Source organism: Podarcis erhardii, assembly GCF_964252035.2.
Source record: "Podarcis erhardii genome assembly, chromosome: 14".
In the NCBI taxonomy this organism is placed as follows: Eukaryota; Metazoa; Chordata; class Lepidosauria; order Squamata; family Lacertidae; genus Podarcis; species Podarcis erhardii.
The window spans coordinates 51,321,140-51,336,423 of NC_138503.1; the positions used below are offsets into that span (position 1 = coordinate 51,321,140).

A 15,284-nucleotide genomic window follows, 5' to 3' on the forward strand; every position below is an offset into this window, starting at 1 on the left:
CAGTGAACAGCAGCTTGTTGAGGAGCCAGAATGTTTGACCAACTAGTCCCATCTGTGGAGAAGAGCAAGAGCTCTGCCACAGCTTCAGGGTGTGATGAGGGCAAAGGCATTCCCTCTGGGCTACTATAGTTAGGCTTGCTCACCCTAGGGGTAAGACTAGAACAGCCGGGGAGTGGGGAGAGGAAAGAATGTGAATTAGCTGGCTTCCAAATGAAAGATGGTGAAAGAAATTCACAACTAGGGTCCAAACTATTTCTACCAGGCATCCCCAAACCTGGCCCTCCAGATGTTTTGGGACTACAATTCCCATCATCCCTGACCACTGGCCCTGTTAGCTAGGGATGATGGGAGTTATAGTCCCAAAACATCTGGAGGGCCAAGTTTGGGGGTGCCTGATTTATACTGATCCCAAAGCAGAGGTTTTCATGAATGGCATTTCATCAAGTATATTTAAGTTACCTAGAGGGACAAGACAAAAATGTCTGCTATCCCCTTCGTTTTACCCAGTGAGCCAATAACTGCTAGGACAAAGGATAATCAAGAGATTAAAAGTGTCACTAGTAGCCCATGTGGTGTGCTCCAGAACTAAAGTGGTACCTCTGATTACAAACTTAATTTGTTCCGGAGGTCCATTCTTAACCTGAAACTATTCTCAACCTGAGGTACCACTTTAGCTAATAGGGCCTCCCGCTGCCACCACGCTGCTGGCGCATGATTTCTGTTCTCATCCTGAGGTAAAGTTCTTAACCCAAGGTACTACTTCTAGGTTAGCGGAGTCTGTAACCCGAGGTGTTTGTAACCCAAGGTACCACTGTACAACACCCATCATCCCCAACTGCTAAGCATGCTGGATGATGGGAGCTAGAGTTCAACAACACTGGCTAACCCTAAACTAAGGTCTGCCTATGACAGAATAACCACTGTCGAAATCTCTGCTTCTCCTCTTTGTTTTAAGCTGCAAAACATGTTACTTCTAGAACTAGTGAATCACAATGGGCCTTCTCTGATGGGAAAGAGAAATAGCCCTCATGTGAAAAAGCACCTGACCTTTAGAATTATGTACGTGGTGCATAATATAAATACTATTTTCACAAGTTTCAAAGACATAAAATGGTTTCTTTTAGCTGAGCATGTTTATCCTTGGATGCAGTGCACCAAAATGATGAAGACCAGGAACGAATTATCCTGAAAACCCTTCTCAAAAGGTACATTTCCAGAAAACCCACAAAGCACTAAGCAACTGAGCTGAAAGTGCTTTGCAATAATCAAATGCATGTTCTGGAAATTATTCTAAATTAATAAAACCGATTTCTTCATTCCATGCTGGAACCTTAGTACACCTATTCTGTCATTTCATCTGGGCTTCTCATATAAAATTATTGCTCCAATGCAGTGTTTCACAGAAAGTCACACATGGAAAGCTCTTTTTAAATTCTCTGTAATGCTGTCACATTGTTAACAATCAAAAACAGCAATGAATTGTTACCCTTTGTCAACTCTTTGCCTGTCTGTAATAAATATTTATCTTTCACAGGTATGTCCCTATCCAAACTACTAACAAGGAGGGTGAGGAAGTTTGTATAATTACAACCATGAGATACAGAAGGTAGGAGCTTAATAACACATCACAACGGGGGTGGGGGGAATAACTGAATGAAAGATCACTTGCTCCAACATGATTGGAATTTAATGCCATTGTTTCATAACAGAGTGACCATCTTGGTTTTATTAGAGTTGGCATAAGCTTGCCTCTTTGGTTCAGCTTTAATAAATGAATGTTAGAAGCATTTGAACACTGGACAAAATCTGAGTGGTCAATCAACTGGCATACCAAAACTAGGAAAGGACCAGGCTGGTGCCATAAGCAGCCATATCCTAACAGAAATAAGAACTGGAGCAGGATACAATTTGATTCTGAAGTGCAACATCAAGTAGAATATTTTGCTCTGTTGACAAGTCTAATACAGAAAACCAGGAATTTACATCAGGCTGGAAGAATTTAGAGGTTTCATGCTCCCGAAGTGTTCAGCACATATGATCCAGCAGAACAGTCCTTATTCATTGCTACAAAAACATACAGACCCAAAGTCTCAAGAAAATAACTTAAATGAGCATGACCAGCTGTGTTTAGCAACCAGGACAAACAAAAGGAAGTACTTCTTCACACAGTGCACAGAAAATTTGCCACCCAAAGATGTAGTGATTGGCAACAATTAGGACAGCTTTAAAGGGGAGTATCAATCAACAGCTAGTAGTCATTGCTGCATATTACAGTGGTACCTTGGGCTACAGACGCTTCAGGTTACAGACGCCTCAGGTTACAGACACCGCTAATCCAGAAATAGTACCTCGGGTTAAGAACTTTGCTCCAGAATAGAAATCATGCGGTGGTGGTGGGAGGCCCCATTAGCTAAAGTGGAACCTCAGGTTAAGAACAGATTCAGGTTAAGAACGGACCTCTGGAACAAATTAAGTTCTTAACCAGAGGTACAACTGTACCTTCCATCAGAGGCAGTTTGTCGCTAAATACCAGTTACAGTACTGGGAATCACAAGTAAGAAGTCCTATTGCACACTGCTCCTGTTTGTGGCCTTCCCACTGTGAAAACAGGATGGCCTTTGGTATGATACAGAGGTTTCTTCTTTTGTTCTTAAGCAAATATTGCACAGGTGCTAATAATGAAAATTATTAACATTAACTTGAACATATTCTCTTCACATCTTTAGTTATTTTCCCCAGCTTAATTTATGTTGTCAAATTGTGGGTTGACCGCAAACTGTATATAATGTTTCTCAAGTGCATGTGCTAAAAGAGAGAACAAACTTTGGTTTTATTTTTTATAAATATTGCAAAATCCTTGGCTAAGCAAGAAAGAGCTACTCTGAAGTTTACTGCACCAAAAGGAATTTGATTCTTCTTTTATCTCAGTAAATATTTGTATTGTATTGTACCCATTTCCACCTGCTTTAGCAAAACTTAGAGAAGCATGAATATGTAAATTATTTACACACACACAGAGAGAGAGAGAGAGAGAGAGAGAGAGAGAGAGAGAGAGAGAGAGAATGTGTAAGAACCCAGCAAGTCAGCATAATATTAATGGAGTGGAATTCTGTTTACGTAAAATATTACTCCAATCTCTAATGATACACGAGGTCAGTAAACTCTCACAAGCTAGCCAGATGTAAATGGTCATAAGCAACACACATTACTGTACTACAGCGTAGTATGATTCTGCTTTCATGCCTCTCACTTTGGAGGGAAATTAAAAAAAAACACTCTTCATGGGACCAAGGTCAGCTTTGCTGGGGGGTCTCTTCTCCCACTCATCCTCTTGAAAATGTCAGGTGGGCACAGTCAAAGGCTGGTTTAGCTAGCAAGTGCTGTGCCTGAGTGGCTCATGTGTCTGAGAAACAGGCCAACTACCTGCCCTGGAAGGGGTTGCATTCCCTCTGAGCAAGTATGCAACCTGGGTTGCTCCTAGATCCAGCTTTGTCATTGGAGGCCCTCAGAGCTAGGAGCATCTTTACTAGCTTCATCAACTATTCCTGGACCATCATAGCTTGACTATAGTAGTCCAGCCATCAGTAATGTGAAGACTGAATTGCTGCAATGTGCTCTATGTAAGACTTACCTTGCAGTTAATGAAAAATGCTGCACAACAGTTGCTGCCAAGAGTGAAATCTCATGTCAGCATATTACATCTCTGCTCAAATATTTGTACTGGATACCACTTTCTTTTTGGGGCAAAAGTGTATCTGAGTGTATTTGAGTGTATCTGAAGAAGTGTGCATGCACATGAAAGCTCATACCAAGAACAAACTTAGCTGGTCTCTAAGGTGCTACTGGACAATTTTTCAATTTTTTGTATATATTTCTACTGCATCAGACCCACACAGCTACCTACCTGATTTTGGGGGCAAGTTCAGGTTTTTAGTATTCATATATAAAGTCTTTAGTGGCTTGGGACCAGTTCACTTGAGAGACTGCCCCATATATACCTATTCCATCTATGGAACTGTGAAAGTGCTATATATTGTTCGGCATTGGCAAGGAGTCAATCTTTCAGTGTAGCAGCTCCAGTTATGCTTTGGAACTCTCTGCCTATTGACATTAGGCAGGCACCCTTGCTGAACTGTTTTAGACCTGTTTTAGACATCTGCAGTAAACTTTTAGTTCAGTAAGTCTAAAAGGTAAAGGTAAAGGACCCCTGACAGTTAAGTCCAGTCGCAGACGACTCTGGGGTTGCAGCGCTCATCTCGCTTTACAGGCCAAGGGAGCCAGTGTTTGTCCACAGACAGTTTTTCTGGGTCATGTGGCCAGCATGACTAAGCCGCTTCTGGTGCAACAGAACACTGAAACCAGTACCTATTTATCTGCTTGCACTTTTTTGACATGCTTCCGAATTGCTAGGTTGGCAGGAGCTGGGACCGAGCAACAGGTGCTCACCCCGCCATGGGGATTCGAACCGCCGACCTTCTGATCGGCAAGCCCAGGAGGCTCAGTGGTTTAGACATAAGGTAAAGGTAAAGGTACCCCTGCCCGTACGGGCCAGTCTTGACAGACTCTGGGGTTGTGCGCCCATCTCACTTAAGAGGCCAGGGGCCAGCGCTGTCCAGAGACACTTCCGGGTCACGTGGCCAGCGTGACATTGCTGCTCTGGCGAGCCACAGCCGCACACGGAAACGCCGTTTACCTTCCCGCTGGTAAGCGGTCCCTATTTATCTACTTGCACCCGGAGGTGCTTTCGAACTGCTAGGTTGGCAGGCGCTGGGACCGAGCAGCAGGAGCGCACCCCGCCGCAGGGATTCGAACCGCCGACTTTTCGATCGGCAAGTCCTAGGCACTGAGACTTTAACCCACAGCGCCACCTGCGTCCCTGGTTTAGACATACTCAGACATATAATTTAGATATATATTTGTTTTAACAAGTTTTGCAGATTGTGTTTTATTGAAAATTATTTATGTATACTGTTGCTGTTTTTACAGTTTTGCTGATTTTATCTGCATTTTATCGGTAGCCATATTATTTACACTGCTTACTTTTCTGATTAAGTAGTCTATAAAAGTTCTCTAAATTAATTAATCAAATTAGTTGTGCAAGCTACTGTCCTATGGAATCTAATAAAACCCTTAAATTATCGCGTCTTACTCCAAGTTCCCTCACACAGTTAATTCGGCAGATGCTTCAGATCTATGTTGTGCAAAAGTATGTTTGAAAGCAGTGGAGAAAGCTCACATCTGAGCACTCCCTAGAAACTGCTCTCCAAGACTGGCACACTAACATGAAGATATTCACCAGCTTTTAGCTTCTTCGCTTTCAGTTGTAACATTTTTTTATCTAATTGGCTTCAGAATTTATAATCCTAGTGACAGCATTCTGGCTGTGCAGCACAAAATGTTTTTTAAAATAAAATAAAAAGTGGCGGAAGACGACTAGGAAGAATCTGAGTGAAGGCTGAAGGCACCATCTTCTGTCAGGAACACATTACTGCAGCAAAATATGGACTTGCTAGTGCAGCTGCTGCTTTTTTCATCCTTGTATACTAAGAAAGGTAATCCAGAGCTTTTAGGAAACTCTTCTGCTCAAAAAGCAGCACAGGCACCTGACAAGTTTTCTGCATACTCGAGGAAAAATTAGTACAAAGCTGAAGTGCAACCAAAACAGCCAGACTTTGAAAAGACTAGATTGAGCAAAGAAAAAATGCAATTAAAGCAGCAAAAAATTAACATTTCACCACCAGCACCATACAATAAGAAGGTTTGTCAGGCACACGCTTAGTTGACACATGTTCATATCTGTCAGCATTTCCATGATAAATCCCAATTTTCAGCCATTGTTGATCAAATCAAACAAAATTTGGTATGCAACTTTTCAGGCCCAGATGCTGAAATAAAATATGCACATTAGTCATTTACGTTTCAGAGCAGCAGAGAGCTGTTCTGCAACTTTCGACAATTTGAGTTTTTTGCCACACACAGCTAAAAACAAGACTTTTTCCTAATGAAACTTCTGACAATGAATCCTTTATAGCAAGTTAGTAGAACATTTTTGCTGGAGAAATTTTACACACAGTTGATTCAATGCCACAGTGCACACAGGATTTCATTCCTATCCAAGTATAAATACTGGTAAAAAACAGAAATGTATGTATGCATACACACACACACACACACACACACACACACACAAATACATACAAATGATAGGGATGTGTTAATCCAAAAATAAAAGATGCCATAAGCAGAACCCCATAACACTTCTGAACCAGAAAATGTGCAACTATAAGTTATGATTCTCCTCAACTGACATAGCCAACTGATCTTTCCAAAGACATATAACAGAATGGAAGTTGTTTTGTGGGTCTGTGACGGCTTACATTAGACAGGAATAGGGAACCTGTGATCCTCCAGATGTTATTTACCAAGGCATAGGATGGGTGAAAGATCTGTCAAATTTTCCTAGCATCTCTGAAATTATTAGAGTATTTGAATGCTTTAAAAATGTTTCTAGAAGTTTTTTGATGTATTTCTTTATTTTTAAATGTTATTCTGCTATTCTGCTATTTGCTGCAAGAAAACCTGGATAGAAATTTAATAAATAAAATGGTTCCATCAGCCCCAACCAGTTGAGCCAATCATTTGAGATAACAGGCTGCCAATCCCCAATATAAGACATAAATGGAAATCAAGTGCAATAAAATGAGTCCAGCTTAACTATATTTTTCTAAAGCCTAGATTTATATGTAAATTTTTCAGATTACCTTTTTCAGTCACCATGCTGTTTGGGAACTAACAGTCAACAGAATATCTCTGACATGACTTCTAAAGGTAAAGGACCCCTGACAGTTAAGTCCAGTCGCAGACGATTCTGGGGTTGCAGCACTCATCTCGCTTTACAGGCCGAGGGAGCCGGTGTTTGTCCACAGACAGTTTTTCTGGCCAGCATGACTAAGCCGCTTCTGGCGCAACGGAACACCGAAACCAGAGTAGCGCACAGAAACACTGTTTACCTTCCCAACGGAGCGGTACCTATTTATCTACTTGTACTTTTTGGTGTGCTTTCGAACTGCTAGGTCGACAGGAGCTGGGACTGAGCAAGGGGAGCTCACCCCGTCGCGGGGATTCAAACCGTCGACCTTCTGATCAGCAAGCTCAAGAGGCTCAGTGGTTTAGATCACAGCGCCACCAGCGTCCCGCAACATGACTTTTAATGCAGCACAATTTCCTATTGGGCTTTCATTTTTAAAAATTTTTTTTAAAATCAACTCCTTGCATAGGAGGTTAGTTGCATGGCTCTCTAAAGTGTTTTTGGTATAAATTGTGGGCTGAAGTTCATATGAGGTGATGTATGGTAGCAATGTCCAAAGGTCTAAGGAAGGCATCAAGTTGCTAGCAACACACAAGGTAAGAATGGTGGAGAGGCTGCAACATTCCTGGAGGGAAGATGAGAGACAGCTGGCCTGTAATAAAGTAGCATGGATTTGGAAATACGTGCCAGATGAAAGAGTCTGTCCATCTATCCAGGCTTCTCAAATGTCTGAGAATGAACTTTTATTAGCTGCAGCTAAATACCCAAAACCATGGGCCTAATTGGAAGTTCTAAAACTTATCTGCAGCTTTAAAGAAACTTCACTATAAACTTAGCTTAGAAAACTGCACCTTCCTAGGCTTCTGGACAAAACTTACAGAGAAGCTAGAATCAAAGCTTCACATTTACGAGCATATTTCCATCCTGTTTTTTTTAAAGCACTGCATATTTATATATAAGCCTCTCCTCTGTTGTGTTCTGCACACACAATCAGTATGAGAGCCAGTCTTTATATAACCACCTGAGAATTAATAACAATTAGCCTACTTATTGCAAGTGGCTGCTCAACAATAAAAGATCAGGGCAATGAAAGACAGAGAATTACATGGGAAGAAACAGAGGAGAACATAATTTCATTCAAAACTATCTGTGTCAAGCCTTAGAACAGCAAGGAACTTCTTAAGCAGAAGTCTTTCCCACCTAAGAATGCCAAAACAGCTCAGACCGCCTGCTAGCCATGCTAAGTAAGTTAAATGTTCATTTTAAATACATTTTAAATACAGCCAAAAGAAGAACAGTATGACAGCATCAAATTCACCTATCATTCTGGTAGCTAAAGCCAATGCAATGAAAGCATGGTGTGGGCAGGGGGGTAGCAAGACCAGTACTAACATGTTCAGCCATATTTCCATTTCATAGGGGGGGGGGAGGTTGTAAGCAAAAGACAGTTCATTACCCATCACCACCTGAAACAAGAAGTGAAAATAAGTTTGGTAAACTACATCCACTGGTGGGTGGTCCAAACATTATGAATATAGGAGATGCCACAGGGACTTGAATTAAGCCAAATAAGCTTTGTGGTTATGGGAGGAATTTGGACTCAGTTTGGGCACTACTATAGAACGGTCTCTGTCTCTAGCTTGTCACTATCAGCTTAATCTCAGGTGTTGGGGTACCTGGAGAAGGGTCTTTTGTATTAAGTACTCCCAACCAAATGTTTAAGGGCTTTAAAAGGTAAAAAACACTTTAGGAATACACATCCAGGTAAACAAAACTACAGGCAGGCAAAACAAGCCATTAACACCATTCTGAAGGCCCCACAGAACACTTGCAAACTAATCCCCATCTACTGAAAGAAATCTACACCTCCCCATCATAGAAGGCAATCTACAGCATTGACAAATAAGCCACATCTTGCTTATGTCTTCATAGCTTTCCTATTATCAAGCCAAGTTTCAACATTGTTCTCAGTTAGAACTTAAACCTACAAGCTTCAACAGTTGGACCCATAATCTTGCCATTAAACAAAGCCATTACACTTCAAGATGGCTACATAATAAATAGCTGAAACCATCATGATCACAACTGTTACCTACTGTTGCCAATGCATTTCACTAGTACCGTATTTTTCACTCCATAGGACGCACTTTTTCCTCGGGGAAAAGCACCCAAGAGCCGCACACACGCTCCACGCAGCTCTTGGGAGCTTTTCCAGGAGGTGGTGGAAGGGACTGACGGGCTGCCCTCTGTCCCTTCCCCCACCTCCTGCAAAAGCCAGCAAGAGCCGCATGCTCTTTAAAGAGCCGCACCTAGCATGTGTGCCGCTCTTGGGGGCTTTTCTGCAAGGTGGGAGAAGGGACTTGCCGTTCTGGCTTCTGGGATTCAGAATATTTTTTTTCATTTCCCTCCTCCAAAAACTAGGTGCGCCATGGTCTGGTGCGTCTTATAGACCGAAAAATACAGTAAATACTAAATATTTTAGAAACTATTATAAGCCATTTCTTTCTTCTCCATCTCATCTCATCTCATCAGTTCTGTGGATAGCTCTTAGGGTCGTGGGTTCGAGCCCCCATTAGGCAAAAGATCCCTGCATTGCAGAGGATTGGACTAGAAGACCCTCATGGTCCCTTCCAACTCTACAGTTCTGTGATTCCATTATTCACTGGGCACTATGTGATAAGATTTGCTCTTAAGCAGCACAGTAAGTTCTCCTGGGAATCTGGAAACAATGGAAGAGTTAAAATACAGGCATTCAAATGTCACTTAAGGCAGAATAAAATATTGCAGCTAAAAGGAGATCTTGACACTTGGAATCTGAACTAATTATAGTGTCTTGGAGAACATGAAAGTTTTAACTTGAAAGAGCTTTTAGCGTCAGTGGCAGTTACTGGTCTCTTTGTACTCAAAAGGGTATCTTGATCATTTTTTGTTTCCCCTCCTTGCATAAAAATTAGTGCATGACTGTGTCCAGCATGAAGAGATACTTACATAAAACTGTTCTGTCAACAAAAACATCAGCCCAGGAAATTAATAAATGAAATAACAACATTTTCTCTGTGTGGGATCATGATCCACACCCATTTTAAAAAATATACACAGTCAATTATTTTTATTTCTTTTAAGATACTAAGCAAAACATGCTTCTCAAGACTCTTGATATCAACCATGAAGAAAAGGTTAATCTTGGCTGCATCAGTGAATTTTACACTTTGGCTAGCAATTTTAACAACTGGCTAAGCAGTTTTAGCTGCTCTTAATAAAACACACTTTAAGCTTTTACTGCCCAGCTTGAATTTGTTTGCCATTAGCAAGAGGTTACAGGGAAAAGGCAATAATCAACCAGAATTTATAAGAGACCCTTAGGAGGTAGCATAGAATATGCAGAGACTCAGGGAAGTGCATTTAACCACTGCTGAAAAACAACCTCTGCCTGACTGCTTTGGGCACAACACTTATAAAGAACAAACTAAAATGTTTGATAAATGCAAAGCACCAGAAACCTAGGTGATTTTTTAAAAACTTTGTTACAGCATTGTTTTTAACAAAGGGCTGGTATGGGGGTAATCAGCCCTGGCAGACTCCCCAGGGTGGGGAGAATAACAAGAATAGACATCACTGCAGCCTACCACCAGAAAATGAAATTTTCCTGGGAATCAGCTGCACATGGACCAGAACACCAAGGGTTATTCTTAGACTCTCAATGGAAAAATGCATTTCTCCAATGCAACAAGGTAAAGAGCAGGACTGCTGCCTGAACTCATCCTAACAAAGAAACATGTAAACTCTCTTAAGATATATCACTTTCTTTTTCTTTTTTTACTGAAAATGTAAAAGCATACACAAATTTGGTAAAATGTGTTGACATTACATAATTTGCATCCTAACCTCCAGCATCAGTTGCTTACATATCAAACAAACTCAGATCTCAAAAATGACGCTTTTGTAATTAAAGCATTCCATCACACAGCCCCCTTCATTTGTGATATTTCTTTGACAGGAATCTGCAAATAGCTAGTAGGTGAATTCAGACTGAGCTAATAGAAATGTAATAGATTTGCTTTCACTATAAATCTGGAAAGTGCAATACGGAGATTTACTTGCACCACATTTATCTAGAACAACTTTGCCTGGGTCTCTTCCTACTGGCTAACAGCAAAGCTTGTGATTCTTTCAATGTGATTCTTTCAATGTGATTCTTGTCTAGTTTCACAGGAAAGACAATGCAAACTGCTGTAGAAACATGTGTTTAAACCTTCTCAGTCTCACAAGCAGACTAAGAAACATCCCCATCAGTTCTATTGGCAGCATTTTGATAATTCTGCACTGATTTCAAGTAACAGACCCAAGATGAACTATGTGGTCAGGAACTTTCATAATGTAAAGGGTTCTCAATATAAAGAGTGGGAATATCAAGCAGCTTCCTCATTCATGCCACATATCGAAATGAAGTATTCCTACAATTAAAAGTAACTCATGAACCAGAGCAAAAAATATACATGCCCACAGAAAAGTACACCATTTATTTTTTTATCAGTAACCTCACAGCTGCCAGGCACATGCATACTGACCTTGTGAACAAAAAGGATGCTTGACTGCAAGCCAAAAATGAGTTTTGTAAAACTTGGCCATTAATTATTTCCCAAACATGAGAAGAACTCAAACCATTCAGAAATCTTGCATGCCCAATGACTTTCAGTCTCATCTGAAAATTGCAAACTTTATGGTATGGACACCCCTCCCTCCCTCCCTTCCCCCCCCCCTCTCTCTCTCTCTCACACACACACAAAAGTGGCAGCAAGTTTTGGTGGATTTTGGCCAAAATTCATGCCATTTCTTCTTATACATAACAAGTAAAATAGACAGTCTGTTGACAGCCATACCTGCTCGAGATGGCAGAATTCTGTTCTTTCAGAACAAGTTCACGTTGCTGCAGGGCAATGATGTGCCTGGAGAGATCATCAGGGCTCCTAAGTAATTGGAGGACACAACAGTCACAGTTAAAGACTACCAGATATACTAAGGGTAAAAACAGATTGTTTCATATCCTAGAAAGATTCTAAATATTTCCATGAGCCCCGTGGAAGAGTCATGGAGGGAATGGTCAGATTCCCAAGAAGGAATGGAAGGAGCTTCAAGTTGGAACTGGAGGATCCTGAGGAACATCCTAGTAGGATGGGGGAGTTGGATTTGGGGCCCCAATAAGTGTCTGATACTGGGAAGGGTACACCAGTCTGAGGGATGGAGATCCAGACAGCAGGTTGTCTGAGGAGCACAGCGTCTCTACAACATCTGACACCCTTTAGTCTAACATCTCCTGCCATGAAGCCGTCCCTGGAGCCTCCTCTTGCCAGTGGAGAGCCTCCTGCTTCTGGGGAGGCAACTGAGAGTATACTGCTGAGCAGGCCTTGACTCCACCTCCATGGACATGCTAGCACCAGCATAAGGAAACCCCACAGAGTCCAGCCACTTGAAAGAGTGCCTGTTAACTTGGACTGTGCCAGATTGGCTATCCATGCATTAGGTGGTCCATCACATCTCATTTAATACCAAATATGTCAGTCACATGTGCTTTTGTTTCTGCTGGACAAAAGCAAATATTGTTATGTCAGTGGTTTATGTGTTCAATACTATTTGAAATACACTGTACCTACTAATACATGCTTATAAATTGCATCTTGTCTGGTCTTCTGTAGTATGAATTATCTCTAGTCAAGCAGACAGAGAACTTTCTGCATATTGAAATATATTTGATCTTTCCCTACCATCCACATATGTTGATCAACAGGCCACAAACACATGCAGGCAAACAGGCAAAGCACTTTTTAATAGTTATTTTTAATCTTTTCTAAAAGTACCAATAAACCGGAAGATGGTATATGTTTAGTTAACTTTCAGTAAGCATATACAGGTATTTTCACCAAAGATTTGAGCCAGCAGAAGAGAGTGCAAAAAATGTTCCATATGTTTCTAAAACTCAATAAGGTCCTGAATTAGTATAATTTAACTGGTGAATTAGAGCAACACAGCCTTTGGGTTTGAAGCAGATTTCTGTGCACTGTACAGCACTGCCCTCTGTCGAATCAAAGAACAAGAAAAGGTGCATGAAGCCAAGTAGGATTTTTAAAAACTAATAGAAGGGACAAGAACCGACAATAACTGGAAAGTGTTCATTACAGTAGATAACTGGAGAAAAATATTTTTGTTGCCAAGTACTAGACAATTTCTACAACAAATAAAGGAAATGAAAAACAGTATTTAAAATGAAAAAGCTAGTAAAAAAGCAAACTTCTCACAGGAGATATTTGAAACAAAAGTATCTTTCTTAGAATTTGTTCCTCTCTCTCATCTTCAATGCACTCTTTTTATACCCAGAATGTCAATGTAGAAATTTTGTTTCTAAAGGTGTGATTTGATAACATGCTTGCCATTTCTGCTAGAAAACAGTTGAGAGAAAAAATATATCAACTAGTTTTAAAAAGGCTCATCTACCCGCATTCTTCTGCTTTCTCCCACTAAATGGATCACATGTAGCACTTCAAGACCACATCACCATCTAGTCTCCCATAGACACATTCAACAGTCTCCCTCAGATGGGAGTAGGAAACTCACACCAGCTGGATTATTTTTATATACAGAACTCAAAGCCATGCCGGATATACTACCTTGAGAGCTATAAGCTGAAAGCAAATAATATCAACAGAAAGTCTCTCAAAAAGTGCTACCTGTTATGTGAAAGTCTATGTAACTCAATGTATACGCCTGCCTCTTTTTTTGCATTTTGGGGCAAAAGGGTCAGTTCTACTTCCTCTCCCTGGTGAGGCTCACATCCTAGTCAGTCTAACAGGCCCGCTTCCACTCTCTGTGGAGTTGGTAGAATTATTTCCTCATGCTGCCCTGTAGCCCTTCTAGGCTAGCCCAGGATAAAGGGAAGAAATAGCAGCAGATGCAGCAAGACTTCACTTGAGGGACTCTAATTTCTCCTCAACTCCACATTGCTGCCAAGGTAGGAGAGCTGTCACCTTCCTAATATTGCATCTCTTCCTTGTGCTACTGTCTCCGAATGGTACTAAGCTAGTCCATCCCAACCATGGCAAGAGAAGGCAAATAACAAACCTTTCAACAGACAACCCTTTCCTGAGGCCTTTCCTTTACAAGACAGGAAAGAATTCTTGACCATTATGTTATGGACTTAAGCATTAAAAACTGAATACGGGTGTATAATTAACAGATGGAGCATAATAGGAATAAAATAATTTAAGTGAAAGAGGATAAAGGAAGGTTGGAGAGATTTAATTGCCTTCGTCAAATTGTGTTTCTCCAACTCAAGGGTCAGAAGTGCAGGGATTCAAGTATATCTAATTAAAAATGTTAGCTGAAGGCACATTGGAAACAGACACACAGGCAAAGAGAGCCCATTTTCTATATATGCAAAAGTCAATTGCAGCACAGTGTTCAGCAAAGAGATAGACAGATATGTATGCAATTATTTTAAAGATATCTTACTTTTGACTATATGTGCAGCACACAACCTTATTATTATCAACACACTCTTTCAACAACAAAATAAATTGAAAATATCATGGAGTCACCCTCAGTCGAACCACTGGCACCTCTTAGACTATGTAATTGTCCGAGCTGAAGATCGTTGTGATGTGCTCCTTACCAGAGCTATGACAAGTGCCAATGACTGCTGGACAGGTCACCAATTAATACGCACCACAATGGCTATCAAGATTATACCTCAACGCAGGCTTCAAGGAAAAAAACCAAGGCGCAAAATGAACACTCAAGCCCTTCAAGATCCTGTTAAGCGGTATTGCTTCCAAATGACTTTTAAGGACCATCTGCTTTCAGAGTTCCCTGACAACATTGAGGAACACTGGACCAAGCTAAAAGCATCCATTATTGCAGCCTGTGAACAAACTATTGGATCAAGAAACACCAGGAGTGGTTTGATGAGAATGACAGTGAGATAGAACACATTATTGGCAAGAAAAGGAAGGCCTTTCAGATCTGGCAAAGAAGTAGAAAATGTGCCACTAAGAAAAAAAACCATGCCAATACTAAGGCTGAGGTTCAAAGAACTAGAGATCTAAAGAACACCTGGTGGATTAGAAAAGCTCAAGATATCCAGCACCTAGCCGGCACTCATGATGCACAGAGTTTCTTTAACGCCACAAAGACCATCTATGGGCCAATAAATCATGACATATGTCCCCTACGCTCAACAGACAGTTGTTTTTGTTATTGTTTAGTCATTTAGTCATGACTGACTCTTCGTGACCCCATGGACCAAAGCACGCCAGGCACTCCTGTCTTCCACTGCCTCTCGCAGTTTGGTCAGCTTCAGTATGCTGATGACAACGTAATGTGCGCACACTCAGAGGATGACCTCCAAGCCATCCTAAATATCTTCGCAGAAGATATTTCTGCTTGGCCAGTTGTTCAACATTCAAAAGACCAGAGTGCTGCACCA

The 15,284-nt window shown here is 41.0% G+C and overlaps 1 protein-coding gene across 1 annotated transcript in view; it reads right to left on the bottom strand.

Annotated features, from left to right (window-relative positions):
* The window catches only part of MAD1L1 (mitotic arrest deficient 1 like 1), a 458,859-nt gene that overhangs the window by 399,717 nt on the left and 43,858 nt on the right, over positions 1-15,284 (bottom strand). The window contains exon 10 of the mRNA XM_081839735.1: positions 11,689-11,775. Within this exon, the coding sequence (XP_081695861.1) occupies positions 11,689-11,775 (87 nt within the window). The remainder of the gene's footprint in view (positions 1-11,688; positions 11,776-15,284) is intronic.